Source organism: Salmo trutta, chromosome 1, assembly GCF_901001165.1.
Source record: "Salmo trutta chromosome 1, fSalTru1.1, whole genome shotgun sequence".
Classification (NCBI taxonomy): Eukaryota; Metazoa; Chordata; class Actinopteri; order Salmoniformes; family Salmonidae; genus Salmo; species Salmo trutta.
The window spans coordinates 70,342,860-70,370,827 of record NC_042957.1 but is presented as its reverse complement, the minus strand read 5'-3'; the positions used below and the strand labels follow the sequence as shown (position 1 = coordinate 70,370,827).

The 27,968-nt window shown below is 45.0% G+C and overlaps 2 protein-coding genes across 8 annotated transcripts; one reads left to right on the top strand and one right to left on the bottom strand.

The window, feature by feature from the left end:
• Positions 1–207: 207 nt before the first annotated feature.
• On the bottom strand, positions 208–10,275 carry LOC115206578 (tubulin epsilon and delta complex protein 2). 5 transcript variants are annotated; one of them, XM_029773734.1, is made up of 10 exons: positions 10,221–10,275; positions 9,561–9,682; positions 9,381–9,436; positions 8,642–9,260; positions 8,347–8,397; positions 7,699–7,777; positions 7,100–7,307; positions 4,962–5,060; positions 1,271–1,479; positions 208–742 (listed from the first exon to the last, which is right to left on the bottom strand). In XM_029773734.1, the coding sequence occupies exons 2-10, from the start codon at positions 9,662–9,664 to the stop codon at positions 608–610; spliced, it is 1,560 nt and encodes a 519-aa protein (XP_029629594.1). In that variant the 5' UTR covers positions 9,665–9,682; positions 10,221–10,275; the 3' UTR covers positions 208–607. The 5 variants fall into 5 exon arrangements, with proteins under 5 accessions (XP_029629594.1, XP_029629579.1, XP_029629586.1 ...); XM_029773719.1 differs by having other exon boundaries at positions 10,195–10,262; XM_029773726.1 differs by lacking the exon at positions 10,221–10,275 and adding an exon at positions 10,022–10,202.
• On the top strand, positions 9,745–27,766 carry cfap70 (cilia and flagella associated protein 70). Of its 3 annotated transcripts, XM_029773690.1 has the most exons (27): positions 9,745–9,827; positions 10,403–10,475; positions 10,829–11,012; positions 11,198–11,296; positions 11,422–11,507; positions 11,773–11,958; positions 12,378–12,560; positions 12,784–12,878; positions 13,138–13,240; positions 13,412–13,546; positions 15,171–15,332; positions 16,217–16,309; positions 17,061–17,152; positions 17,396–17,456; positions 17,898–18,092; positions 20,421–20,552; positions 21,216–21,341; positions 21,634–21,767; positions 22,035–22,150; positions 22,556–22,741; positions 22,941–23,134; positions 23,408–23,560; positions 25,923–26,084; positions 26,399–26,488; positions 26,705–26,806; positions 27,174–27,221; positions 27,304–27,766. In XM_029773690.1, the coding sequence occupies exons 2-27, from the start codon at positions 10,404–10,406 to the stop codon at positions 27,382–27,384; spliced, it is 3,270 nt and encodes a 1,089-aa protein (XP_029629550.1). In that variant the 5' UTR covers positions 9,745–9,827; position 10,403; the 3' UTR covers positions 27,385–27,766. The 3 variants fall into 3 exon arrangements, with proteins under 3 accessions (XP_029629550.1, XP_029629558.1, XP_029629566.1); XM_029773698.1 differs by lacking the exons at positions 9,745–9,827; positions 12,784–12,878; positions 13,138–13,240; positions 13,412–13,546 and having other exon boundaries at positions 10,310–10,475; positions 12,378–12,416; XM_029773706.1 differs by lacking the exons at positions 9,745–9,827; positions 12,378–12,560; positions 12,784–12,878; positions 13,138–13,240; positions 13,412–13,546 and having other exon boundaries at positions 10,310–10,475.
• The last annotated feature ends 202 nt before the right edge of the window (positions 27,767–27,968 follow it).

Genomic DNA, 27,968 nt, shown 5'->3' with positions numbered 1-27,968 from the left:
CTGTATGTAGTCTGTATAACAAGTACTAATGTACTGCACGTAGGCTGTTTTTGATTTGAATAGCGCCACCTGCTGACAAATATAAAATTACAGGATCTGTCAGTGACCCCAACTTAAGTTGACCTACAACATTTTTACTTAAATTATTAAACTAAAATGATTACACATTTGTAGATGTAGACTACCGAATGGAAAATGCAAAGTAACTTTTTCAATATCCATCAATCTGAATAATTTAATCTAATTATAAGAGTCTTACAATATACAAAAAGGAACCATGTAAAACCAAAATGCTCAATCACTCCAAATAAATACACAGATTGACATTCCCAACACACAAAAACCCCTCTTTTCAGAAGATTCTCCATTCTTCTTCCTCTGTTCTCAGTGTCCCCTCCTAAGACATTCCATTCATTGGTCTATTCTTCAATAGTCTTTGTTGGTCGTGTTCATTAGGCACCAAATAAAAGAACACCGAATGAAACAGGGAGGGGCTACCTGGACTTGTCCAATTAGAAACTTTCATTTTTATTTTCTGCAGGCATTGTGTGCCCTAATAAACATGACCCAGGTGATTTGGCCTGTTCAGTTCATTTGACCTGTTCCTTTAGTCAGGTTCTGTGTCCAGAACCAGAGTAGGAAACATCACCCCTCCCTCTCCAAGCAGGGAGTAAATGTCACGAAGCGCAGCGGGGTTGGGTAGTCCAGGAGCAGAGGGCATGACCATGGTGTCGGAGAGAGCCTGTCAGAGAAACAGAACACACACCAAAAAAAGTGACTAATGCATACATACACAATCGCAAAATCAGAGACTCGATATTGACCTTTGTGGAGAAATCAACTTTTTCCTTTTAACATGGCACAGGTGTGTAATGGCATGGCTCTTGGTAGAAATATTCAAAGGGTGTGTTATTAGCTACCTGATACAGGTGTGTGCGTATGAGAGAGATGTGCCTCTTACCTGATACAGGTGTGTGTGTGTGAGAGCGATGTGCCTCTTACCTGATGCAGGTGTGTGTGTGTGTGTGTGAGAGATGTGCCTCTTACCTGATGCAGGTGTGTGTGTGTGTGTGTGAGAGATGTGCCTCTTACCTGATGCAGGTGTGTGTGTGTGCGTATATGAGACAGATGTGCCTCTTACCTGATACAGGTGTGTGTGTGTGTGTATGAGACAGATGTGCCTCTTACCTGATACAGAGGTGTGTGTGTGTGAGATGTGCCTCTTACCTGATACAGGTGTGTGTAAATATGAGACAGACGTGCCTCTTACCTGATGCAGGTGCACCTCCTGCTGTAGCAGCTCCACTCGCAACCTCAGCCTTTCCACCTCCTGGAGCTCTGCCTGGCTGGTGTAGGTCAGGGTGGGGGGCAAGGGGGTCACCCCACTCAGGTCACCCCACTCACCCTTACTCCTGACGGGGCAGAACGCGCCTGCTCCTTCCCCCTTCAGCCTCCTCCATCGATCCCATGCCTCCCGCTCTGGTCGGAAAAATGTTGATTATTTTTAGAGTGAGAGGAGCGTGAGCAACCGAAGCCGAAAACGTTTGCGCCTCCTGTGTGCTTGCTGCTCCCTCAGCTTTAAATAGCAGGGACAAGCCAAGCATTGCGCACCGTCAAGCATGGACTGACTAACGGCTTTAAAACCTCACCGTCGCATTCACACAGGGGGACCTGAGAAGGAGCCTCACCGTCACATTCACATAGGGGGACCTGAGAAGGAGCCTCACCGTCACATTCACATAGGGGGACCTGAGAAGGAGCCTCACCGTCACATTCACACAGGGGGACCTGAGAAGGAGCCTCACCGTCACATTCACACAGGGGGACCTGAGAAGGAGCCTCACCGTCACATTCACACAGGGGGACCTGAGAAGGAGCCTCACCGTCACATTCACACAGGGGGACCTGAGAAGGAGCCTCACCGTCACATTCACACAGGGGGACCTGAGAAGGAGCCTCACCGTCACATTCACACAGGGGGACCTGAGAAGGAGCCTCACCGTCACATTCACACAGGGGGACCTGAGAAGGAGCCTCACTGTCACATTCACACAGGGGGACCTGAGAAGGAGCCTCACCGTCACATTCACACACGGGGACCTGAGAAGGAGCCTCACCGTCACATTCACACAGGGGGACCTGAGAAGGAGCCTCACCGTCACATTCACACAGGGGGACCTGAGAAGGAGCCTCACCGTCACATTCACACAGGGGGACCTGAGAAGGAGCCTCACCGTCACACACACACAAAGATCTCAAAAGGAGCCCAAGGAAACAAGAATAAATCCGGTGTTACTCTGACGGTTTCTATTTTCATTATCCATAAGTCGAGACAGTGAGGGGTTCAATTAGCTCGTTAGTGTGTGTCCGCGTGAAGATGGACTCTCAGGGAGCACATTTCTCCATTGGGGGATCGTGACCTGAGAATTAATCTGCTCATCATACTGTTGTCCGTTGACTCATGACAATGCTGCAACAAAAGCGTCACTGTACATTTCTATTGTTGGACATTTACACTGAATTGAATTGTCCCAAAATAAAATGCTGCATAATAATCAGACTACCATTATATAGATTAGAGATCAATTATAAGAATGATACAGTTCCTTCAGAATGAATACCAGAATGTAGATTAGAGATAAGATAGGAACTGTATAATTGTTCTACAGAAAGTATTCACACCCCTTGACTTCTTCCACATTTTGTTGTGTTACAGCCTGCATTTAAAATTGATGACATTTAGGTTTGTCACTGGCCTATATACACAATACCCCATAATGTAAAAATTCAAAAATGTTTACAAATGAATAAAAAATTAAATCTGAAATGTCTTTTGAGTCAATAAGTATTCAAACCCTTTGTTATGGCAAGCCTAAATATGTTCTGGAGTAAACATTTGCTTAACAAGTCACATAATACGTTGTATGGACTCACTATGTGTGCAATAATAGTGTTTAACATGATTGCTGGAGAGGAAGGAAACTGCTCAGGGATTTCATCATGAGGCGAATGGTGACTTTAAAACAGTTAGAGTTTAATGCCTTTGATAGGAGAAAACTGAGGATGGATCAACAATAAAATGTAGTTAGTCCACAATACTAACATAATTGACAGAGAAAATAAGAAAGCCTGTGCCTAATAAAAATATTCAAAAACATGCATTCTGTTTGCAACAAGGCACTAAAGTAATACTGAAAAAAATGTGGCAAAGCAATTCACTTTTTCATCCTGTATACAAAGTATTGTATTGTATTTGTCCCAAACATATTACTGAGTACCACCACTCTCATATTTTCAAGCATAGTGGTGGCTGCATCATGTTATGGTTATGCTTTTAATTTTTAAGGACTGGGGAGTTTTTCAGGATAAAAAATAAATGGAATGGAGCTCAGCACAGACAAAATCCTAGAGGGAAACCTGGTTCAGTCTGCTTTCCACCAGACACTGAGAGATGAATTCACATTTCAGCAGGACAATAACCTAAAACACAAGGCCAAATCTGGAGTTGCTTACCAAGAAGACAGTAAATGTTCTTGAGTGGCCGAGTTAAGTTTTGACTTAAACCTACTTGACAAGACCTGAAATGGTTATCTAGTAATGATCAACAACCAATTTCACAGAGCTTGAAGAATTTAGAAAAAATAAAATGGGAAAATGTTGCACAATCCAGATGTGGAAAGCTCTTAGAGACTCTCCCAGAAAGATTCATAGCTGTAATCTATGGTAGAAAATTACAAGATTATGTTTTAATACTGTTTATGCATCGAATAGCTTTGATTAGTACTCTCTCATCTGTGTTTGTGTGATTGAGTTGGGCCTCTGGGGCTTAACGCTGGCAATTTATTTAAAATGTCTTGGTGATAAAACATACAGCCTGCATTCCATTGAATGATTAGTGTCTGTGAAATGCTGGCCTGTCTGCCAGGACCAGGTGAACCCTCCCTCCAGTTTCTCTCCCACATGCAGATGAACACCGGACTTCAGAAATTGTGAGGAGTACCCAGTGTTCTATGTTGCATTAGTATCTGTGTGTTAAGGAGTGTGAAACTGAGAAGATAACTCTGTATAAACAAGCAGTAAATTACCTACAGACAGAAACCTGGCGCAATGTACATTTGTGTCTGTTGCTTAATTACACAATGTACCTTTGTATGATTGTACACATCTGTTTGTCATGAATATTCAGGAGGATGTACTTTGCTATAAAGAGCTATAACGCAAATCTGCTGGTGGGTTCTCAGTGATCACCTCTGGGTTTATTGTTGACCAGCTCCATTATTGTAATGAATAATAAACTTTGATTGTTTTGAGGAAATCTAAGGCTCTCTCCATTGATATTTCATGACAAATCTGTGCCAAAGGTGCTTCTACAAAGTATTGGTACTCAGGGATGTGAATACTTAAGTACATGCAAATTAGATATTTCTTTGTGAGTGTCAGAGAAGGCCGGGGCCAGCAAGGCAGCCAGTCGAGGCTCTCAATTTTAAGTGGGGACTCTGGCTTTGACTCTGGTGTGTGTGTGTTCTGGAACATTCTGTCACAATCTGGCCCCTAGCCAGTCACCTTGGAGGCTTTGGGAGCACAAACTGTCAATTCTAAATAAAAGTCCCCCACATCAGCACCACACTGTCACAGTGAGATTGGTGAGAGGGGAAAGAGAGCTCAGCTTATAATTGTATTGGTTCAAGGTCGTGGAGAATATGTTGCATTATACTGTGAGATGCTGTATAGGCTCATTATGCTGCGTGAATCAATTGCAAAGGGTCACAATTTCACCACAAGTGAAGTCCCTGGAAAAGTCAGTAAAGGGAGTATTGGAGGGTAATATGCCTACTTTCCAAGACTGAAATGCGAACTAATTCTCGACATTTGATTATACTCTACACTGTGCCAGTGAAAAACATTGAGTGGAGATGTGTGTGTGTGCGCGTGAGTGTATAGAGTGAAGCAAGATTTAGTACCTTTTCTCAGCTGTCCAGCATGTATCCGGAGGTCTGCCACCATCTTCTCCAGCCCTTCCAGCATCAGCAAGGACTCATATTCCCTCTTCTGGCATGTTGCTTCACATAATAACACGCAAAAAATCATTCATAAATATAAATGTACAGTGCATTCGGAAAGTATTCAGACCCCTTAACTTTTTCCACATTTTGTTACGTTACAGCCTTATTCTAAAATTGATTAAATACATGTTTTCCTCATCAATCTACACACATTACCCCATAATGACAAAGCGAAAAACGGTTTTCAGACATGTTCGGCAAATTATCTTTACATAAGAATTCAGAACCTTTGCTATCAGACTCTAAATTGAGCTCAGGTGCATCCTGTTCCCATTGATCATCCTTGAGATGTTTCTACAACTTGATTGGAGTCCACCTGTGGTAAATTTAACTGATTGATAAAAAACATGAGCTGGCGCACACCCAGAATAATAGTTTGTGTGGAGGTGCTGACTAACGGCCAATAAACTATAAACTATCAAAATAAAGAAAGTCGCACACTCCATGTATAAACTCCCAGCAATTTAATGGGCATTTACCAACGTTTCGGCATCACAGACCCTGAGGAAGGCACAGTGATGCCGAAACGTTGGTAAATACCCATTAAATTGCTGGGAGATTACACTTGGAGTGTGCAACTATCTTTATTTTGATAGTTTAAATTGAATTGATAGGACATGGTTTGGAAAGGCACACACCTGTCTATATAAAAGTCCCACAGTTGACAGTACATGTCAGAGCAAAAACCAAGTCATGAGGTCAAAGGAATTGTCCGTAGAGCTCCGAGACAGGATTGTGTTGAGGCACACATCTGGGAAAGGGTACCAAAGAATTACTGCAGCATTGAAGGTCCCCAAGAACACAGTGGCCTCCATCATTCTTAAATGGAAGAAGTTTGGAACCACCAAGACTCTTCCTAGAGCTGGCCGCCCAGCCAAACTGCGCAATCGGGGGAGAAGGGCCTTGGTCAGGGTGGTGACCAAGAACCCGATGGTCACTCTGACAGAGCTCCAGAGATCCTCTGTGGAGATGGGAGAACCTTCCAGAAGGACAACCATCTCTGCAGCACTCCACCATTCAGGCCTTTATGGTAGAGTGGCCAGACTGAAGCCACTCCTCAGTAAAAGGCACATGACAGCCTGCTCGGAGTTTGTCAAAAGGCACCTAAAGGACTCAGACCATGAGAAACAATTAACCCAATCGAACATCTCTGGAGACCTGAAAATAGCTGTGCAGCGACGCTCCCCATCCAACCTGGCAGAGCTTGAGAGGATCTGCAGAGAAAAATGGGAGAAACTCCCCAAATACAGGTGTGCCAAGCTTGTAGCGTCATACCCAAGAAGAGTCAAGGCTGTAATCACTGCCAAAGGTGTTTCAACCAAGTACTGAGTAAAGGGTGTGAATACTTATGTAAATGTTATATTTCATATTTTTTATACATTTGCTAAAACATTCTAAAAACCTGTTTTTGCTTTGTCATCATGGGGTATTGTGTATAGATTGATGAGGTGGAAAAAACCCAATTTAATCCATTTTAGAATAAGGCTGTAACATAACAAAATGTGGAAAAAGTCAAGAGGTCTGAATACTTTCTGAATGGACGGTATGTATAACAGACATGAGCTAAGCATTATTATTACACATTGACAAATAATTACTCTCTTCAGTATTTGGAGATGAAATTAAACAAATGCAGTGATAAAGCGCAATGCAAATCAATCTCAAATGTATTGGTAATGGTGCTACAAGAAATGAAAAGGTTTTGCTGTATCTAATTGCTTTACATTACTCAGAAGTTACTGTAATTAATTGTTATCTGTAGCATAAAAACAGCTCTGTCAAATGATTGCTAATGGCTTCAGCAGAATGAATAAGATCAGCAGTTAATGAGGTCAGAGGACTAAGGGGTGATGAGCTGAAAAATAACACTGAACGTTCTTATTTCTAAGCTAACTAAATCCTTAGTTCTTGGATAAATGGACCCCTTCTCCACCCCCTATTGCTTTTCTTTCCAGACTCGTTTTCTCACCGCCCATACTTCTGTCATCTCCTACCAGATCTCCATCCCTCCACTTCTGTAATTTCCTATTTCTTACTTATCCCTCCTTCCATCCCCCCTTCTGCATCTCCTCTGGCTGGGCTGGTACCTGGCTCAGTGCCAGAGGTTCTGAAGGTCTGGCCAGTCAGCAACAGAAGCCGCTCGCTCTGGTAGCAATGACTCAGATCCGTGCAAAGCTGTGTCAGTCTGTCCACCTGAGCCCCGGTGTCGGCCGGGCTGCCACTGGTTGGCCACTCTCTGGGGAACTCACCCATAAGGGGACGGGTCAAGGAGAACAAGCAGACAAGACTCTGAGATAATATTAGAAGACAAACACACACACACATTTCATTTTCTGTGTGTGAATTCTAAAATCTGGTGTTATTTTGAGAAACGCTGGTAGACACTGAATTTGATGCCGTGCTAATTTCTCTCTCGTAGGCTGTGTGAACGAGTGGGAGTGAGAGAATTAGTAACGAGTTTATACTCGTTGAAATGAACAATTGATATCTCTGCAGGTCCCATGTCACAAATAAGATATACTATTAAAACACTATTTAACTACTCATTAATGCCTAGACGTAAGCATGGGGGTGCATTAAATCAGGTTTAGCTATATGTGGGTGTAAAATGTTCAGTTCATCTGAGGAAGGATACAGTGGCTTTCACTCTCTCCGTGAAGTGACTCCTCTCCGCCACAGGTTTGGATTGTAGAGCCAGGACTTTGTCCCATAACCTGAGGGTAGAAAAAAAATGAAAGGGTCAAATGAATGTCTCAGCCACCAATACAGCAGTATACATCAGTACCAATACAGCAGTATACATCAGTACCAATACAGCAGTATACATCAGTGGAGGCTGCAGAGGGAAGGACAGCTCATAATAAATGGCTAGAACGGAGTGAATGGAATCAAACCATGTGTTTGATACCATTCCACTGATTCCGCTCCAGCCATTACCACAAGCCAGTAATCCCCAAAGAAGGTGCCAACCTCCTGTGGTATACATGTATAGACTACTTCTTGTTCCCCAAACAAACACTGCTCAACATCAATGAGTATGCAAAAGACATGTAGAAGAAAAAAAACGATCACTTTTTGGACGTTTGTTTTGGATACCTAGCCAGCTGTTCCTGACAGAATCATAGCACCTGGACACACTGTGGTGGACAAGAAATGTACCCTTTAACACATAATACATTACGGAAATTCTGTATGCATTACGGAACACTGGATGGGAAATGTTACATGGAGGATGATATAGGTCAGACATTTCCTCCACAAAATATATGATTCACTGGCTGACCTGCTTTGTTTGGTCCTTAGACTGATCCACTTAGTTAACTGTGTGGGAGCCCTGCCACAAAAACACAATCAAACATGTACAGTGTCATTAAACCACACTCAAACTACTTATTGTCACAACAGAATAGTCATATTATATCACAAATGTTGAGTTGCTTCTAGCCAACTTCTTAACGATATCAGTACGGTACTTTGACGTTCCATTTTAATTGGCTATGTTGCTTCTGGAATAGGAATTTGACACTGTCACATACTTTGTTCACTAAGCAATGGTCTAGTGTTGTCTTGCAGCCTACCCATTCTGTGGAGGTGAAATTACATGTGCTTTTGGCATCCCCTCCATGTGTGAAACAGACACCGTGTCCCCATTAGGGGGCTGGAAGGAAGTGGCTGCAGCTGACAACCACCTGTGTGACACCTCAACCTGATGATGTGCTGATGAGGCCTGTGGTGATTGACCCTGATCATGTGACACAGGACCTGGAGGACCAGCCTGCTTCACTGCCATCCCAGATGACTGGGGAGGAAACCCCTTTGATGACACAACAGATCGTTTCTGGATCTGGACAGAGCTTCTGATCATGCTTGCCCTGCCTTGTCCTGAATGACCTACCGGATGACCCATCCTCCCCCTTCCACCCCTGTAGAGATGGGACGCAGAATACTTTTTGGCCTCTTTTTTGTCCATCGTGATGGGTTTGGAGGTAGTTTTAATGCCATTTTTATTCCCTTTGGTGCCACCTGGGGTCAGAGCCCTTCCCTTGCCCTGTGTAGTGTCCACTGGTTCTTTCTTTGGTCCTGTACAGTTCTGAGGGTCTTCTTGGGGTGCTGTGCCAACGCGAACTCTGAGGGCCTTCTCCAGCAATCGATTCAGCAGTTCCATCTCCCGTCTCTCCTCCAGTTGGACATCTGGGTCTAAACAGAGAAAGAGAAAAATATGCTGACAACGTAGATATTAAAAACATGACCATTTCCAGTTACTACTACTACACTGGGCTTTCAGAGAAAATAACAGATTGTGGATCATCATAATACCATTTTGAACATCATTTGTCAGTTCTATTTCCTTGCAGTCTTCCTGCTGTGGTCTCCTGGTGAATGATCAGACGGCAAGCATGTTATAACATAGGCCTATGAGTTACCTACTCATATAGAACAACTGTAGACCATTAGCTTAACAGATAGCAATGAACGTGGAGGTTTTACTGTACTTACAAAGAACGCAGTATCTCCCTGTATTGAAGGATGTTCTCGTTTATCTTGGTCTCCTCTACTTTGCACATCTTGATGGCTTCATCCACAAGGCTAAGCAGTGACATGATGCAGGCAGCCTGGCACTGTCATGCACAATAGATTAAAGTTCACAGTGACCATGCGCAAACAAAACAGCGCTACTATATCTGGGGTGTAATCATTAGTCCAAAACGTTTTGCATCGGACAACTTTCTACAGCGAAAACAATGTTATATTGGTCACATCCAGGTAGGTCCCTCTCCGTTTCGTTCCTAGTGAATACACCCCTGCTCTACCTCGATAGCTAAATGAAAGCATAGGCACACTGCAAACGTAAATGCATCACATACACATTAGAATGCAGCATATTGAGAAAGTGTGACACTTGCCAAACATCTGCATGCAACTTTAGCAAGCTGTCATATGTATGTTGTTGTACTGACCCGCGAAAGCAAAAATCGGAAGTTACGCTAGGTAACGTTAGCTAACTGGCAAAACAGAATAGATTTGCAAAGTCCAACCGACTGTGACAAAACCCATTCAAAATTGTCTGGCGTTCATACACAACGTCTACTATGTAGTCCTTTAAATACTGGGCAACATACATATTACTCACGTAAAAAAATAGCACACGCGACTTACTAGCAACTAGCTAGCCACTCCACCAACTCCAACAACAATAACTCCAACTTCTCGCGATATTCAGACTCGCTACTATGGAAACCGGGACACTGATGTATTCACCTGCTGCAGTGCAGGGGGTTTGTTTATCCAGAACAATCAACAAACATTTGACTTTTACTCACTCTGATTTACAAAACCAGAATGGAACAATTTCGTGGTGCGGGAGACAAAGCAACACTCGTGAAAATAACAGTACTTCGTGGAAATAACCTGGTAAGCTTGCATCCCTATCTGGTTTCCAGTACGTTAGTAGCACTGATAGAATAAGAACGGTCAGTTGTAGTAACTTGCATATATGGCTAACTTGGTGTTTTACATTCTTGGGTTCTGGGGATCCACAGTTGTGCACTTTTTTGTCCTAGTTCAGGAAGTACACCTGATTCAGTTAATCAAGAGTTTGATGACTAACTTAATGGATCAGTTGAGTCAGGTGTGTTTGGCTATGACAAAAATGTGCCCCCCCGGCTGTGACTGAGCTCTATTGATCAAATTATGCTAGCTAGCTAACGTTAGTATTATAATAAACACACCCCTAACAAAATGGTGTCGCTGTTTTTCACTTCCAGAGGGGCAACAAGGCTGAGTCCATCCTGAATTATGTGAGGGCTGAGTTCAATGGCATCGTCCTGGGAGATTCCCAGAAGCTGGATGCTGCTGTGGATCAGGGCGTGGACTACAACTTCACCTGCAGCTTTGAGTGCTCAGATGCTGCCCACACATTAGATGACATGGCACACAAACCTGTCATATGTGAGCTACTACTAACTAATCCATTATTATGATGTGTGCTGCTTGTTTCAGATGTTAAAGCCACTATTTATCTTGACGATTGATCCATATCCTCATTGTACCGTGTCTCCCTCGTTCAGCCAGTTGTTCACCAATCCACTGTTGCTAATCACATTAGTTCTCTCTGTTGTGTCGTTGTCATTTAGTGACAGTGATTGAGGTCCTTCCCAAGGAGAAGAAGCAGAAGGAGGAGAAGACTGCAGTTATAGGGCAAGCTATAGTGGACTTGCTACCTCTCTTGCATGGTGAGAGACCAACACATTAGATCCAATCAAGTATCCATCTAACTTAATACCTTCCAGGGCCCCCCCAAAAAAACTCGCTCATGTTTGAAATTTAAACGTATTCCTCTCTCTCTCACCCTCAATAGGTCAGGTCAGCTTCTCCTCCACTGTGCTACTTCATCCAACTCCTGGCTCACCTGCAGAGGCAGCCTCACAGGAGGGCAGCTGTAAAGTAGGAGTAAAAACTAACCAGCACGAGAGACGTGTGTGTGTGTGTGTGTGTGTGTGTGTGTGTGTGTGTGTGTGTGTGTGTGTGTGTGTGTGTGTGTGTGAGACTGTGTGTGAGACTGTGTGTTCATACGTGACTGTGTGTTCATACGTGACTGTGTGTTCATACGTGACTGTGTGTTTATATGTGTGTGTGTGTGTGTGTGTGTGTGTGTGTGTGTGCTCTGTTTGTTTGTAATTGACATCTCCCTCCTCTGCCTGGCACCCAGCCATCTCTAGACGTGACCGTCTGTGTTCCCGAGCCTCTGCTATCCGGCGTCCAGCTGTCTGACTCCAACCTGCTGAAGGTTACTGTGGAGACAGCTTACTCTGTCCCGGAGGTGTGGAACCCTGTCTCTGGGTCTGGTCCTCCCTCCAGCTACGTGGCTGCCCTGCAGGTTCCCCTCACTGCAGAGGTGAGAGATAAGAGACCTATGTTGCCATCAGGGTTGGGGCCAATTCCATTTAAATTCAGTCAATACAGGAAGTAAAGTGAAATTCCTCTTCTTTTCATGCCATTTGGCAAATATTTGCTATTGAATAGAATGACAACTCTATAGGTTAGTTCACAATCACACTGGAATAGTACAGACCAATTCCCATACTAATGCACGAAAGCATTTTTACTGTGGAAATGTTGTCAACTTTGAACTATTGACAGTAATTCAAGGATACAATATACACACACACACACACACACACACACACACACACACACACACACACACACACACACACACACACACACACACACACACAGATGAACCCACAATCCCTAATGTCAAATGACATTTCACTTTAACTTGTACCTGACACATGTCTTGTTTCCCCCCAGAAAGAGCAAGTGCTGATGTTCTCCAATGGGCTGCTGAAGGTGGGCGGGGAGAGTGAACCCATGGGAAGACCCAGGAAGTGGCCCTTGGGTCCCCTGTTGGCTCCTGGAGCTCAATTCATACCAGGTGTCTCCATGGAGGGAGAGCCCATTGAGATGGAGGATGGGGATCTCACCAGCATAGAGGTACTCTAGCCTACTTGTACTCTAGTATTATGGTTGGTATAACCATCTCTATTACTGCCGCACAATCTCACCTTAATACCAAATTAATCAAATGTTTTTATTGTTCTGTCGGTTTTTCAATTATTGTCATTGAGTCATCGTTGTTTGCACTCTCAGTGGTTTGACCAATACATTCTGTGTAATGTATGGTTCTCTTCCCCTCATCTCTTCCTGTGTTTTCCAGGACAGGGATTTCCGGAAAGAAGCGGAGACCAATAAGAAGAGAGTGAGCTGGGACACAGAGCGTCGTTGCTTTCTGGATGTAGATGGTGCAGCCTGGTGAGACAGATACACCACCTCACTGCCAACAATCTGCTTCTATTGAGCCCTGCTTTAAACACACAAATCTTGGATTTTATCTGTAACAAATATAAGTAGAGAGGCTATGAAGCTACAGTATCCTCAATAAAGTTTTGCAATAATGAATTGAAAAAAGTTGGCCTATATAATGCGTTGCTACCAAATTGCCCTTTGGGAACAATAACGTTTTATTGAATTTAATGGTATTCTCTATCCATGTTCTATCCTCCTCTCTCAGTCTGACCCGTAGGATAGCAGAAAGCAGACTGTGGCCAGTAGAGGTCATGAGGTCACCACAGGTTGGAGCCACTAAAGGCGGGAAGGCTGGCAAAGACAAGGGAGTAAGACACTGAATTTATCCTATACAGGATCTGATTAAATCACTCTTGGCCATTATTGTTAATATCCTTACTAATGTTTGGTTGAACTGCCTTTTTGTGTGTGTGTGTGTGTGTGTGTGTGTGTGTGTGTGTGTGTGTGTGTGTGTGTGTGTGTGTGTGTGTGTTCAACAGGGTGAGGATGAGACACAACTCTCCTTCCATGGAGTGGCATATGTGGACATGGCGCCCCTGTTGTACCCCGGGGCGAGGCGTGTCCGTGGGGCGTACCAGCTCTACCCCTTCTACGACTCTGACCTACTGGTCAAGGTGAAAGTAGCTTCGACTACAGCCATTCAAGGTTTCTTTAGAATATGGTGTAGTTGGGGCCTCCCAAGTGGCAGCGGTCTAATGCACTGCATCTCAGTGTTGCGGCGTCACTACAGCCTGGGGTTCGATCTCATTACCGGGAGTCCAATAGGACGGCGAACAATTGGCCCAGCGTCGTCCGGGTTAGGGGAGGGTTTGGCCGGGGGGGCTTTACTTGGCTCATCGCGCTCTAGCGACACCTTGTGGCGAGCCGGGCTTCTGCAGGCTGACAGCGGTTGTCAGTTGAATGGTGTTTTCACCGATACGTTGGTGCAGCTGGCTTCCGGGTTAAGCGAGCAGGTATTAAGCACAGTTTGGCGGGTCATGTTTCGGAGGACGCATGACTTGACCTTCGCCTCTCCCGAGCCCGTTGGGGAGTTGCATCAATGAGACAAGATCATAATCCCGAAATTGCGGAGAAAAAAGGGGGGGGGGATAAGAATATGGTGTTGACAGGTTTGGTATAGCAAGACTAAGGTGAGATAGTCTTGCTGTGGCAGGTGTGGAGGAACGGTCAGTACTAATTTGCCACTCGTGATTATTATAGAACTGCTTTAGGTATGTGTCTGTGTGTGTGAGAGAGACTGTGATATGAGTGGAGAAATGAAACGGACTTGCAGAACAGACTACCAGAACAGAGGCAGCCATGTTGACTAATTCATTCTGAGACACAGCAGTTGTCCAGATTATCATCCATTCTATTCCGTGCCAGTTTTCGTGTCCTTGTTGCTCTCTCTCTGTCTATTGGAGTTTTGTTTAAAGTGTCATTCTGCTGAGGACATTTGGTTAGTTATTTTGGTTTATTTTTGTACATTTCCTATGTAGCTTGATAACACTTTATTGCCCTTAAAAAATGTTCTATGATACCCTAAGGTGTGCTAAAATAGAGAATCAAAACACTTGATGGTCCATGTTATTACAATCTTAAAACAAATAGTTTGTGTTAGCGCAGTACATCTCATAACCATTAGGTTTGTAAGGGATCTTAGCTTGCACATTAACAAATGTGGAAATATGAGATACATCCATTAACCACAACACACATTTGACACATCTTTTAGTATTCCACAGCTGTGCAGCACTGTATCCCTGCGGGGATGGTTTTTACTCATTGCCAATTGGCTTGTTGTGCCATTGTTTGGATTGTTAATGGAGGCTGCTGAGGGGAGGATGGCTCATTATAATGGCTGGAACGGAGCAAATGGAATGGCATCAAACACGTGTTTGATGTATTTGATACCATTCCACTGATTCTGCTCCAGCCATTAACACAAGCCTGTCCGACCCAATTAAGGTGCCACCAACCTCCTGTGATGTGCTGTAATGCTGTCACGCTACCCCTGAGGTGCTGAACTTGAGTTTTTGCATTACCTTGGCAACATAGAACTAAACCACCCCATGCTGAGTGATTATCTGGTGTTATTATGTGTGACCCGGGTCATGTTCATAAGGCAACAAACGGACTGAAACAGGAGGGACGACTATGGACTTGGTCCAATAAGTACTGTAATTTTCGTTTACCCGTTGCAAAATGTTTTGTTACGGTGTGCCCTAATGAACACGACCCTTGTATTGTGTTTGACAGGCTAAGAGAAACATCAGTGTTCTGAGAGAGAGTATCAGGGCTCCGGCCACCCAGGGCCGAGGTAGGGCCCCCTCCTCCGTAGGCTCCTGCAAGGCGGTCCCTAGTAAGATGTTTGACGGCGGTCACAAGGGCGGGAAGGACACCAAGGATTCGCCCAAAAGGGTGAGCGACTGACTTACTGCCTTTTTGACCATGATGGGGCTCTGTGTCTCAGACAGTGGCTCTTTCTCAATTCATCTTTCCTTGATGCCTAGCACCCTCTCTCCTTGCCTCTTTCTCAGAACACATTGGAGAACAAGGTGAGATGGGAGGGGCTTTTGACATTCTCCTCCAATATGGTTGAGTAGGAAGCAAGGAGATAAGATGCAAGGAATCGAAGAAAAACAAATTGCGATAGAGCTAGGATATGATTCCTTGTAAAAGGGCTCAATAGCATTCAGTGACATCCTGTTGATATGCCAGCTGCAGTCTCCCACAGAGCATCTTAGATCAGAGACCCTGATTTCCTCTATGATTGAATTGTGGGTTGGCAGCAACAGGAGCGCTTCCCAAAGCAATTAGCCTTAATGGCAGCAGCTTGCCAGCGTCGTCAGAGAGCGGTGAATCATCTCGTTAGCTGTTAGCTCATCTGGCCCCTCGCTACAGCCCCCCCCCCCCCCCCCCCCGTGGCCCAGCAGCAGAAGGAGCGACGAACACACACACACACTCATGTGCGTACGCACACATACATACACGTAAACATACACATACACAGCCACCCCACCAACTAAGCATCTGTCATGGCCAGACAAATAACAGGCTCTTACACACAGGCATGCACCCACACACACATGTGCCTCCAGAAAATAACTGTTTAATAACTGTTATGAACTGTAGCATGGCTGAACCATGCAGTTGGTTTGCTATTGTGTATTTCCAACTTTGTCTTTTTGCAATGTCTCATGGCAATATTCTAACTTGTAAAGAGTGAACTAGAAGAGAAATATGCTGTGTTTGTTTGCCTTGATTGGTGGGAGAGAAGGACATAGTGATTTGTTTTATTTCAGCCCGGGACTCAGGGGAAGTCAGCAGCCATTGGCACTGATAGTGTGACGCTGGTTGAAACTGAACAGCAGCAACAAGTGAACACAGAGGGTCAGGTGAGTTGGGGTTCTGTGAACCATTAAACAATATCAAATCTAGGGGTCATGTATACATTTTCAATGTAGTCATTTAGCAGACTCTCTGTTATCCAGAGAGACTTACAGGAGCAATTAGAGTAAGTGCCTTGCTCAAGGGCACATCAACTGTAACGGTTGTCGTCGGATAAAGCGGACCAAGACGCAGCGGGGAAATGTGCACTCATCTTCTTTATTAATAGGACAAAGAAGGAAAAACCAAAATAAACACGTACACCAAAAGACACAACGACAAATAACAGTCTGGTAAGGCACAAGGCTATACACAGAACAATTTCCCACCAAACACATACCTATATATAGGACTCTCAATCAAAGGCAACTACAAACACCTGCCTCCAATTGAGAGTCCAACACCCAATTACCTAACATAGAAATACTAAACTAGAGAGAACATAGAAATACAAAAAACATAACCCGAAAATAATAAATCAAACACCCTTCTAAGCAAAACCACCACCCCAAACCACATAAAACAAATACCCTCTGCCACGTCCTGACCAAACTACAATACAAATAACCCCTATTACTGGTCAGGACGTGACATCAACAGATTTTTCATATAGTCGAACCAGCGACCTTTCCGTTACTGGCCCTACGCTCTTAACCGCTAGGCTACCTGCCACCCTCAATAAGTAGCACCTATCATCTCTGTGTACCATTTCCAGTGTATCTATTGCATGTGGCAAATGAACTTGAACCTTGAACTTAGATGTATGCAGATTCCAGAACCTACATCATCATTGAAATCGCTCTTGAGAAGTCGCTGGTGCCAAAGAGATCACCGGAAGAGTTAGCCAAAAGGTAACGTAACGTTTGTTCAACTTTAATTAAATATGTGGAGTGGCCTCAAAGATAAACATGTAAGTCTGAAGTAATTGAGTGGAAGTACTGCAGTAATATAGATTGGAATGGGAAGAAAAAGGGATGGTTTGTTTGAATAGATGTTGTAGTAGCAGTTGTAGTAACGTTGTAGCAATATCCTAGTAACGTTGTTGTAACATTGTTTTATGGTTTACTACGTTTTCTCTGCATTTCTGTTGAAAGGGTGATGGAGCTGATACCTCCTAGAGCTCCTTTGCCTCGCAGACCTGCTGGAGCAGAGAGAGTAAACCACCACACACACACACACACACACACACACACACACACACACACACACACACACATTCCACAAACACAATCCAATAACATGGTCTGATGATTGAGGGAAGTGCAATCATTACATTCACTCTGAGTGATTGCCATCTTGTGGCCATAATCTAGACTTGTGAACACAGTCAAAGGTAGTAAGTAGCCTGCTAAAGTAAGTAGAGGCATAAAATGCCAGTGGTTTCCAGTGATGATAGCTGCTGTCTCCTGCGGTCCAGCACATCCCAAACAAACGTCACACTTAACCTTATAATGGGCTCTGGGAAATGGAAATTGTTACCAAATGTCATAATTGTTTGAAAACAAATATATTTTAGCCTTACATAGCCCTTCCTTCCTTGCGGCTTTGCTTCCTTCCTTGCTTCCCTACTTCCTTCCTTCTATCCTGCTGTACCAGGCTGTGCAGGAGTACCAGGCCCAGATAGCCAGTGTGGCAGGCCAGGTGTTGGAGCAGTACCAGCAGCTGTTCGGGCCTGCCTTCCTGCCCGGAGAGAAGCCTCTGGACCCAACCAGCCAGGAGCAGCGCAAGACCAAGCTCCTGGGAGAACTCAACTATTCTGGGAAGTACTTTGCTTTCAAGGAGCAGATTAAGGTGAGAAAGGGCTGGGTCGTATTCATTAGGCACCAAAAAAAATGACTGAAACAGGCAGAGAATACCTGAACTTAAGAAACAGTTGTTTTTGTTTTCCGTTGCAAAACCTTTTGCTACGGTGTACACTAATGAGTATGATCCTGGTTAGAAGGATCATGTTGAGAATGACAGTTGCATGAGGGCTCAATAGCTGCTTTTGGACAGCGGGGTCGGGGCTAACCAGTGGCCAGCTGGTGCTTATCTCCTAAATTCTGGTTAACAAGCCAGTCTGCTTGTTGTTCTTCTCATCTGAGGTCGGTTCCTTACAATGTATTATAGATTTAGTGAAGATCAATTGGATCCCAAATATCCTGATCCCAGATCTGTTTGTGCTGTCTTTCCAAGTTTGACCAGCCTAGCTCTGCCGTCTCTTTTTAAGTCTTTTTGAGAAGACAATTCAATGCTGTCTGATACATATGTTTCCCCTTGTATGTTATTCATAAACAATTGTTTTTCATAGAATATCAGAAGTGGGATGTATAATTAGACTAACAATATACAGTTGAAGTCAGAAGTTTACACACACTTAGGTTGGAGTCATTAAACCTTGTTTTTCAACCACTCCACAAATTTCTTGTTAACAAACTATAGTTTTGGCAAGTCGGTTAGGACATCTACTTTGTGCATGACACAAGTAATTTTTCCAACAATTGTTTACAGACAGATTATTTCACTTATAATTCACTGTATCACAATTCCAGTGGGTCAGAGGTTTACATACACTAAGTTGACTGTGCCTTTAAACAGCTTGGAAAATTCCAGAAAATTATGTCCTGGCTTTAGAAGCTTCTGATAGGCTAATTGACATCATTTGAGTCAATTGGAGGTGTACCTGTGGATGTATTTCAAGGCCTACTTTCAAACTCAGTGTCTCTTTGCTTGACATCATGGGAAAATCAAAAGAAATCAGCTAAGACTTCAGAAAAATAATTGTAGACCTCCACAAGTCTGGTTCATCCTTGGGAGCAATTTCCAAACGCATGAAGGTACCACGTTCATCTGTACAAACAGTAGTACGCAAGTATAAACACCATGGGACCACACAGCCGTCATACCACTCAGGATGGAGACGCGTTCTGTCTCCTAGAGATGAACATATTTTGGTGCTAAAAGTGCAAATCAATCCCAGAACAACAGCAAAGGACCTTGTGAAGATGCTGGAGGAAACAGGAACAAAAGTATCTATATCCACAGTAAAACAAGTCCCATATCGACATAACCTGAAAGGGCGCTCAGCAAGGAAGAAGCCACTGCTTTAAAACCGCCATAAAAAAGCCAGGCTATGGTTTGCAACTGCACATGGGGACAAAGATCATACTTTTTGAAGAAATGTCTTCTGGTCTGATGAAACAAAAATAGAACTGTTTGGCCATAATGACCATTGTTATATTTGGAGGAAAAAGTGGGGGGGCTTGCAAGCCGAAGAACACCATCCCAACCGTGAAGCACGGGGGTGGCAGCATCATGTTGTGGGGGTGCTTTGCTGCAGGAGGGACTGGTGCACTTCACAAAATAGATGGCATCATGAGGCAGGAAATTATGTGGATACATTGAAGCAACATCTCAAGACATCAGTCAGGAAGTTAAAGCTTGGTCGCAAATGGGTCTTCCAAATGGACAATGACCCCAAACATACTGTTGTGGCAAAATGGCTTAAGGACAACAAAGTCAAGGTATCAGAGTGGCCATCACAAAGCCCTGACCTCAATCCTATAGAACATTTGTGGGCAGAGCTGAAAAAGTGTGTGCGAGCAAGGAGGCTTACAAACCTGACTCAGTTACACCAGCTCTGTCAGTAGGAATGGGCCAAAATTCACCCAACTTATTGTGGGAAGCTTGTGGAAGGCTACCCATAACATTTGACCAAAGTTAAACAATTTAAAGGCAATGCTACCAAATACTAATTGAGTGTATGTAAACTAATGACCCACTGGGAATATGATGAAAGAAATAAAAGCTGAAATAAATCATTCTCTCTACTATTATTCTGACATTTCACATTCTTAAAATAAAGTGGTGATCCTAACTGACCTAAGACGGGGAATTTTAACTAGGATTAAATGTCAGGAATTGTGAAAAACTGAGTTTAAATGTATTTGGCTAAGGTGTATCTAAACTTCCGACTTCAACTGTAAATCTGTGGTGATGTTTCTGCTACCATGTCAGGGTCAGTACTCTGTGGTGATGTTTCTGCTACCATGTCAGGGTCAGTACTCTGTGGTGATGTTTCTGCTACCATGTCATGGCCAGTACTCTGTGGTGATGTTTCTGCTACCATGTCATGGCCAGTACTCTGTGGTGCGTATCGTGAGGGAGAAGATGCTGCGGACCGAGGCCTTCTCAGATCCTGAGCAGCTGCAGGCCTTCCTCAGCCAGCTCTATGTGTTCCTGGTGGACGAGATGCACGTCGCCCTCAACAAGGCAAGACACACACACAAACACACATCCTTGCTCACCCTTCCCAGTCCCACCATACATACATTTACATGACCAGTTCTTCCTTTCCATGGATTTCAACCTATTCTGCTCTTCCCTTCTCCCTTCCCTTATGTAGTCTCGTAAACCCGACCACAGGCAAAAACAGTGACTAGGATCTGGTTTCAATGATGGACTCTTTTGGTATAGAGGAACTACGTCACTACCTGCGTCACTACTTTATCCGCTTTAATAAAGTACTAAATAGTAGCTAGCAGGATGGAGATCACAGAGGTTATTGTGTGCATTTCACAAATGGCTAGTTTGCATCATCTATCTTAACTAAAACCACTGCAAAGGTTTTGCCTGTAAACTTTGGTTTTGAATCGAGATGTTCTGGCATGGCTGCCTTGTGATTTGTTGGGAGAGTCCCCAGATGTGTTTTTTTTACATAGGCAGTGATGTAGTTCCTCTATACCAAAAAAGTCCATAATTGAAACCAGCCCCTAGTGACTGTGTTGCCTAGGGCTGGGTGTTCATAACTATCCCTTATGGGGCTCTGTTTATAACATGCTATATTTGGTCAAATATATTAATTATGTGCAATCGTTTGTGTCCACAAAAGGTACAAAAAAATACCTAACTGCCTTGCCCTTCTTCTCTCTCCAGACGCTGTCAGTGGATGCCCAGGAGACTCAGCCTCGCCCCCTGGTGGACGGTGCCCAGCTCATCCACTTTGCCAAGGAGGCCCAGCTCAACGGGGACTACCAGCTAGCTGCCCAGTACTACCAGGAGGTAACAGAGTGTTGGAGGGGATCATTTTGGGCAAGGCGAAGTGCTGAAGAACTCATCTTAATCACATTCTGAGTAGTTACACACTGTCTGTCTGCACCACACACCTTGTGCTGCAGTCACTAGAGTGCCTGTGACAAAGCTACTGAATGTTTTCAACCATTGGACCTTTAGTTGTGACGGGAGGGATAAAACATCATAACAACGGACATTTCTAAGTATGGTTTAGTTAGTTCAGAAAGGGATGTTCTAACTCTGTTAGTGAGCTTGGTTTGTGATGGTTCTCTCCCTGCAGCAGCTGACTCGTGACCGTAGCGACCCAGCCCACTGGTTTGACTATGGGGTGTTGTACATGCTGACGACTGACTACCAGAAGGCTGAGGAGTGCTTCCACTACGCTGTGTCCATGGAGCAAACACACCTGCCCAGGTAATAGGGAAGGGGATAGTAACCTGGTTCAGCGTTCAGTCTGGTTTAACCAGACTAGGGGAATAGAGGTCCATACTTAAAACTTACATCCAGTGAAACCAGGAACTTGTCATTTGCATGTATACCTCTCATGGGATGAGGGCCCTCCTACAAGCCCTTTCTGGGGGTTTTCACCCCTGCACAATTTTCTTTTTATGTATTTTTCTTTCATTAGTAAATAAATGAATTACAGAGTCTAACTGAATGATATTCTCTGTCTGTCTGCAGTTTGCTTATGTGTGGTATCCTGGCAGAGATGGGTGGACGCTTTGAGGAGGCAGAGACATTCTTTGAAGGAGCCACGTGTGTGGACCCGGCCAATGTGGTGGCCTGGACTCTGTTTGGTAAGAGATGAGAGTCAGGGAGGGAGATGCTAGCCTGGTCCCAGATACTGTATGTTTGTAACAACAACCCTAGGGTTGGCTCTACAGCACAAAGTGATCTAGGACCAGGCTGGAAACGCCTCTATTAATCACAAACACAAACAGATACCTCTTACTTTAATTTGTCAGCGAACATCATCTAATCCCAAGAATTCAATACAAAGAAACAAGAACACGCCATGATACTTTAGTAATAATTTATACGGTGTTACAATACTAAAATAATGTGTTGTAATAGAGCTGTTTGACTTTAGAAATATTGGTGTTGATTCTAATCTAATTCTTCATTTGGAATCAATTGGGAGTCAGTTCCAAAAAATGTGCCATCTAATGGTGGTGACCATATTATCTGTGGTCACTGGTCAGGCCTGTTCTATGAGGGCCAGGAGAACTCCATCCAGACAGAGATGGCCTTCCTGGAGGCCACCAAGCAGCAGAGGGTAGCCCTAGTGGTCACCCCACCCTGCAGGGTGGAGACAAGCGTGGAGTCACCAGACCTGGGGGAGGAGGAGCAGGAGGTGGTGAACTGTGAGTCGCTCACCATCAAGCCAGGTGAGCACTGAAGTGTAGCAGATGCAGTATCGCTAGCTGGTTAGCCGAGCGACAAATCGAGCATCGTGCGGTGGCGCCACCCTGCTTGAGACTAGACGTATTGTCAGCCTTGTTCAACCAAGACCATGCTTTGTGAGTGTGAGGTGTTGTTGTGCAAAAGGTCAAACTCATTTCTGTGATCTACTTTTGTTGGCTGTAGACGTGGATGGAGACACAGAAGCCAGTGTGGTGACCGGGTCTCAGAGCTGCCAGGACGGCAAGCCTGGGGAGGGATACAAGGGAGGTGCTGAGGCTGAACCTAGTGCCATGCAACACCTAGCAACCCCCACCAGACTAAACACCACCATCTATATGGAGACAGTGCAGTTCCTGCTGCAGAACAACGCACTACAGGTCAGCAACATGAGCACACACACAGCTACTAAGCTACTATAGCTCTGTATAATAGTATCTCTCTCACACTGTCTTCATGCTTATCACTCTTTAATTTGGCCAATATTCTGATACGAGATCTGTGCATCAGTCCAGACACATTTGTCAGCCTTCCCTCTGTGTCCTGTGTTTGCTACAGATGGTAGATGATAAAAAGAGACTCTGCACGGTGATCCATGTGGTTTATTGTTTGTATGTTTCTAATCTTGTCCAATTCTGACCCTTTGTCCACAGATGGCCCAGAGAGCGCTGGCCCAGGAGCTCTTGTGCCCAGAGGGGGGTCTGAGCAGCTCCTACCACCTGGCCCTGGCCCGCCTGCAGCTGCTCAGGGCAGAGTACGGCAGCGCCGAGTCCAGCCTGAAGGAGGCGCTCCATGACAGCTTTCAGGTAGCGCCAACAGACATTTCCAGCCCAATTCCCAGACACAAAGTAAGCCTGGTCCAGGAGTAAAAAGCATTCTCAATGGAGATTCTCAATTGAAAGAGCTTATTAGTTCAGAACTAGGCTGAATCTGTGTCTGAGAAGCTGGCCCCTTCAAGTTCAACTTTATTGTTACAAAGGAAATTGGTTTTGCAGCAATCTGATGATAATCTGATGCTTCTAAATGGTTTATATATTATTCCATACAGGAATCAAATGTCTAACACATTAGTGTGATCCCTGCAGGAACTGAACCCACAACCTTGGTGTTATTAAAACCATGCTCTAACTAAGTGATCTATACAGGATATGATTGCTATATTGTATATTCTGGACACGTATGGGGCCCAGATGGGTATATTCTGGACACGTATGGGGCCCAGATGGGTATATTCTGGACACGTATGGGGCCCAGATGGGCATATTCTGGACACGTCTGGGGCCCAGATGGGTATATTCTGGACACGTGTGGGGCCCAGATGGGCATATTCTGGACACGTGTGGGGCCCAGATGGGTATATTCTGGACACGTGTGGGGCCCAGATGGGCATATTCTGGACACGTGTGGGGCCCAGATGGGCATATTCTGGACACGTGTGGGGCCCAGATGGGCATATTCTGGACACGTGTGGGGCCCAGATGGGTATATTCTGGACACGTGTGGGGCCCAGATGGGTATATTCTGGACACGTGTGGGGCCCAGGTGGGCATATTCTGGACACGTGTGGGGCCCAGGTGGGTATATTCTGGACACGTGTGGGGCCCAGGTGGGTATATTCTGGACACGTGTGGGGCCCAGGTGGGTATATTCTGGACACGTGTGGGGCCCAGGTGGGTATATTCTGGACACGTGTGGGGCCCAGGTGGGTATATTCTGGACACGTGTGGGGCCCAGGTGGGTATATTCTGGACACGTGTGGGGCCCAGGTGGGTATATTCTGGACACGTGTGGGGCCCAGGTGGGTATATTCTGGACACGTGTGGGGCCCAGGTGGGTATATTCTGGACACGTGTGGGGCCCAGGTGGGTAATATTCTGGACACGTGTGGGGCCCAGGTGGGTATATTCTGGACACGTGTGGGGCCCAGGTGGGTATATTCTGGACACGTGTGGGGCCCAGATGGGTATATTCTGGACACGTGTGGGGCCCAGGTGGGTATATTCTGGACACGTGTGGGGCCCAGGTGGGTATATTCTGGACACGTGTGGGGCCCAGGTGGGTATATTCTGGACACGTGTGGGGCCCAGGTGGGTATATTCTGGACACGTGTGGGGCCCAGGTGGGTATATTCTGGACACGTGTGGGGCCCAGGTGGGTATATTCTGGACACGTGTGGGGCCCAGGTGGGTATATTCTGGACACGTGTGGGGCCCAGGTGGGTATATTCTGGACACGTGTGGGGCCCAGGTGGGTATATTCTGGACACGTGTGGGGCCCAGGTGGGTATATTCTGGACACGTGTGGGGCCCAGGTGGGTATATTCTGGACACGTATAGGACCCAGATGGGCATATTCTGGACACGTATGGGGCCCAGATGGGTATATTCTGGACACGTATGGGGCCCAGATGGGTATATTCTGGACACGTGTGGGGCCCAGGTGGGCATATTCTGGACACGTGTGGGGCCCAGGTGGGCATATTCTGGACACGTGTGGGGCCCAGGTGGGCATATTCTGGACACGTGTGGGGCCCAGGTGGGCATATTCTGGACACGTGTGGGGCCCAGGTGGGCATATTCTGGACACGTGTGGGGCCCAGGTGGGCATATTCTGGACACGTGTGGGGCCCAGGTGGGCATATTCTGGACACGTGTGGGGCCCAGGTGGGTATATTCTGGACACGTGTGGGGCCCAGGTGGGTATATTCTGGACACGTGTGGGGCCCAGGTGGGTATATTCTGGACACGTGTGGGGCCCAGGTGGGTATATTCTGGACACGTGTGGGGCCCAGGTGGGTATATTCTGGACACGTGTGGGGCCCAGGTGGGTATATTCTGGACACGTGTGGGGCCCAGGTGGGTATATTCTGGACACGTGTGGGGCCCAGGTGGGTATATTCTGGACACGTGTGGGGCCCAGATGGGTATATTCTGGACACGTGTGGGGCCCAGATGGGTATATTCTGGACACGTGTGGGGCCCAGATGTGTATATTCTGGACACGTGTGGGGCCCAGATGTGTATATTCTGGACACGTGTGGGGCCCAGATGTGTATATTCTGGACATGTGTGGGGCCCAGATGTGTATATTCTGGACATGTATGGGACCCAGATGTGTATATTCTGGACATGTATGGGACCCAGATGTGTATATTCTGGACATGTATAGGACCCAGATGTATGGGCGTTGTTTGGGCACATACACCACCTGACTGGGGAGTTTGGGAAGGCCCAGGAGTGTTACGAGAGGACCCTAGACTTTGTGACGGATGCCACAGACACACACCCCGTCTACCTGCGCCTGGGATCCATCTACCTGCAGGAAGGGGAGGTGAGATGGACAGGGGGTGGGGGTCGCACACAACACCTGGGACCTGAGAACAATGTATTTACTACTGGGGAATATTCAGGAGTTGGTAGTTGTTTTGGTGGAAACTGAACAATACATTATTCTAAAAATATTAAAGTTACCTACTGTAATTAACTCTCTGTAATTAAGAGTCCCTAGGAGTGTGTGTGAGATACGTTGTTTTTGGTCTGTTAGTTTGACTCTGCATCTCGTCCACCAATTAGGTGTCTCCAGCTCCTACCTACCGATGTGTGCCAACATGATTGAAATTAACACTTTATATATTGCCACTAAAGTTTCAGAGGGCAAAAACGACTTACCTGCGCGCCTGCAAGAGCTCCCCCTCCTGCCTCACCTGGCTGGGACTAGGGATCGCCTGTTATCGGGTAAAAACACCATATCTACTCTTCCCAAGCTCCTCTAGAAATGATACCGCTCTTTTTGATTATGTATGAAGGATATATTTGTGTGTGTGTATTTTTATTATTTGTTTAACCTTTTATTTAACCAGGCTAGTTAGGAATTAGGAATACATTCTTAGTTGCTGTGTGTGTGTGTGTGTGTGTGTGTGTGTGTGTGTGTGTGTGTGTGCCCACACACAGCTAGGGGAGCTGACTGAAGCAGAGGATGCACTGACAGAGGCCAACATCCTGAACAACGGGAACGCGGAGGTGTGGGGTTACCTGTCTCTAGTTTGTCTGCAGGTGAGCATTCAGTCCATAGAAGTAGAATCCATAAATCGGTCCTCCCCATTCAAGTCAATGATGGCCAGCCAGATTGCTAGAGTTCGAGGTTTCAAACCCTTTCTATGGATTGTGTTTCTATGATCCAAACCTTATGATGTCACCACCAAAGAATTACATATCGAATGAAAGAATCTCTGTTTTTACATCTTGTTATGTGGGACTGAGTGCTATAGTGTATATATACAGTACAGTGTGTAGAAGGGGGCCAGAAGAGAATAGGCTCCTTTAGGGCCGTGTACTGGGGTTTTTGACACAAAGAGTTCAGGTGAAATCCATGTGTAATAACCCTCAAGTGTGTATGTGCATGTGTGGTTGTGTGTTTCAGACGGGCAGAAGACTTGAGGCAGAGCAGTCCTACAAATACGCCCTGAAGGTTGTTCCTCTCTGAATTGTTTCAAAACAATGTTATTGATATGTATATGCATTTAATGAAGTAAATTACTTTTATTTCACAGTTGAACCTACAGAAAGAGGCAGTTCTTCGTGAGATCAAGGCACTCCAAGATCATGTTGGCTTTGGAAATCCATGTTTCTGAAGAATAACTACCAATGATTTAACTGAATAACTGCCAACATCAATGATTTAGATTAAAAAACAAAGATGAATTGTAATTCTGGTTGGTAAATACCTAATGGTTGGCATTGCAAAGGGACTGTGAATTGTGGAAGGAATTACACATCAATGACTTGTACACTTGTCTCCATCTTCAGCTATATCTGATTAAAAGTTGTTACTTTTGCATAATGTGGGATATAATATTGTGATGCAACAAAGATGTGCCGATCCAGAGAGAGTATCTGTCCAGAGGTGGAAAAAGTACAACTTTGTCATACTTGAATTAAAGTAAAGAAACTTTGATGAAAATTACTCAAGTAAAAGTGAAAGTCACCCAGTAAAATATTGCTTTAGTAAAAGTCTACAAGTATCTGGTTTTAAATGTACTTACGTATTAAAAGTTTAAGTAAATGTTATAAATCTAATTCCTTATATTAAACAAACCAGATGGCACAATTCTCAGGACAGCCAGGGGCACACCAACAATCAGACCCCATTCGCGCACAATCGCAATAACGCTTGAGTAATGTACTGTTTATAAGCTACTTCCTACTGCATACAGTG

Coding starts and splice junctions, on each gene's coding strand:
- LOC115206578 (XM_029773734.1), bottom strand. CDS start 9,664: ATGTCACTGCTTAGCCTTGTGGATGAAGCCATCAAGATGTGCAAAGTA. Junction 9,437..9,560: donor AGGGAGATACTGCGTTCTTT/GTAAGTACAGTA, acceptor ATCATTCACCAG/GAGACCACAGCAGGAAGACT. Junction 1,480..4,961: donor TGCTGGACAGCTGAGAAAAG/GTACTAAATCTT, acceptor TTTTCCGACCAG/AGCGGGAGGCATGGGATCGA.
- cfap70 (XM_029773690.1), top strand. CDS start 10,404: ATGGAACAATTTCGTGGTGCGGGAGACAAAGCAACACTCGTGAAAATA. Junction 11,013..11,197: donor GGCACACAAACCTGTCATAT/GTGAGCTACTAC, acceptor GTTGTCATTTAG/TGACAGTGATTGAGGTCCTT. Junction 21,768..22,034: donor GAGCAAACACACCTGCCCAG/GTAATAGGGAAG, acceptor GTCTGTCTGCAG/TTTGCTTATGTGTGGTATCC.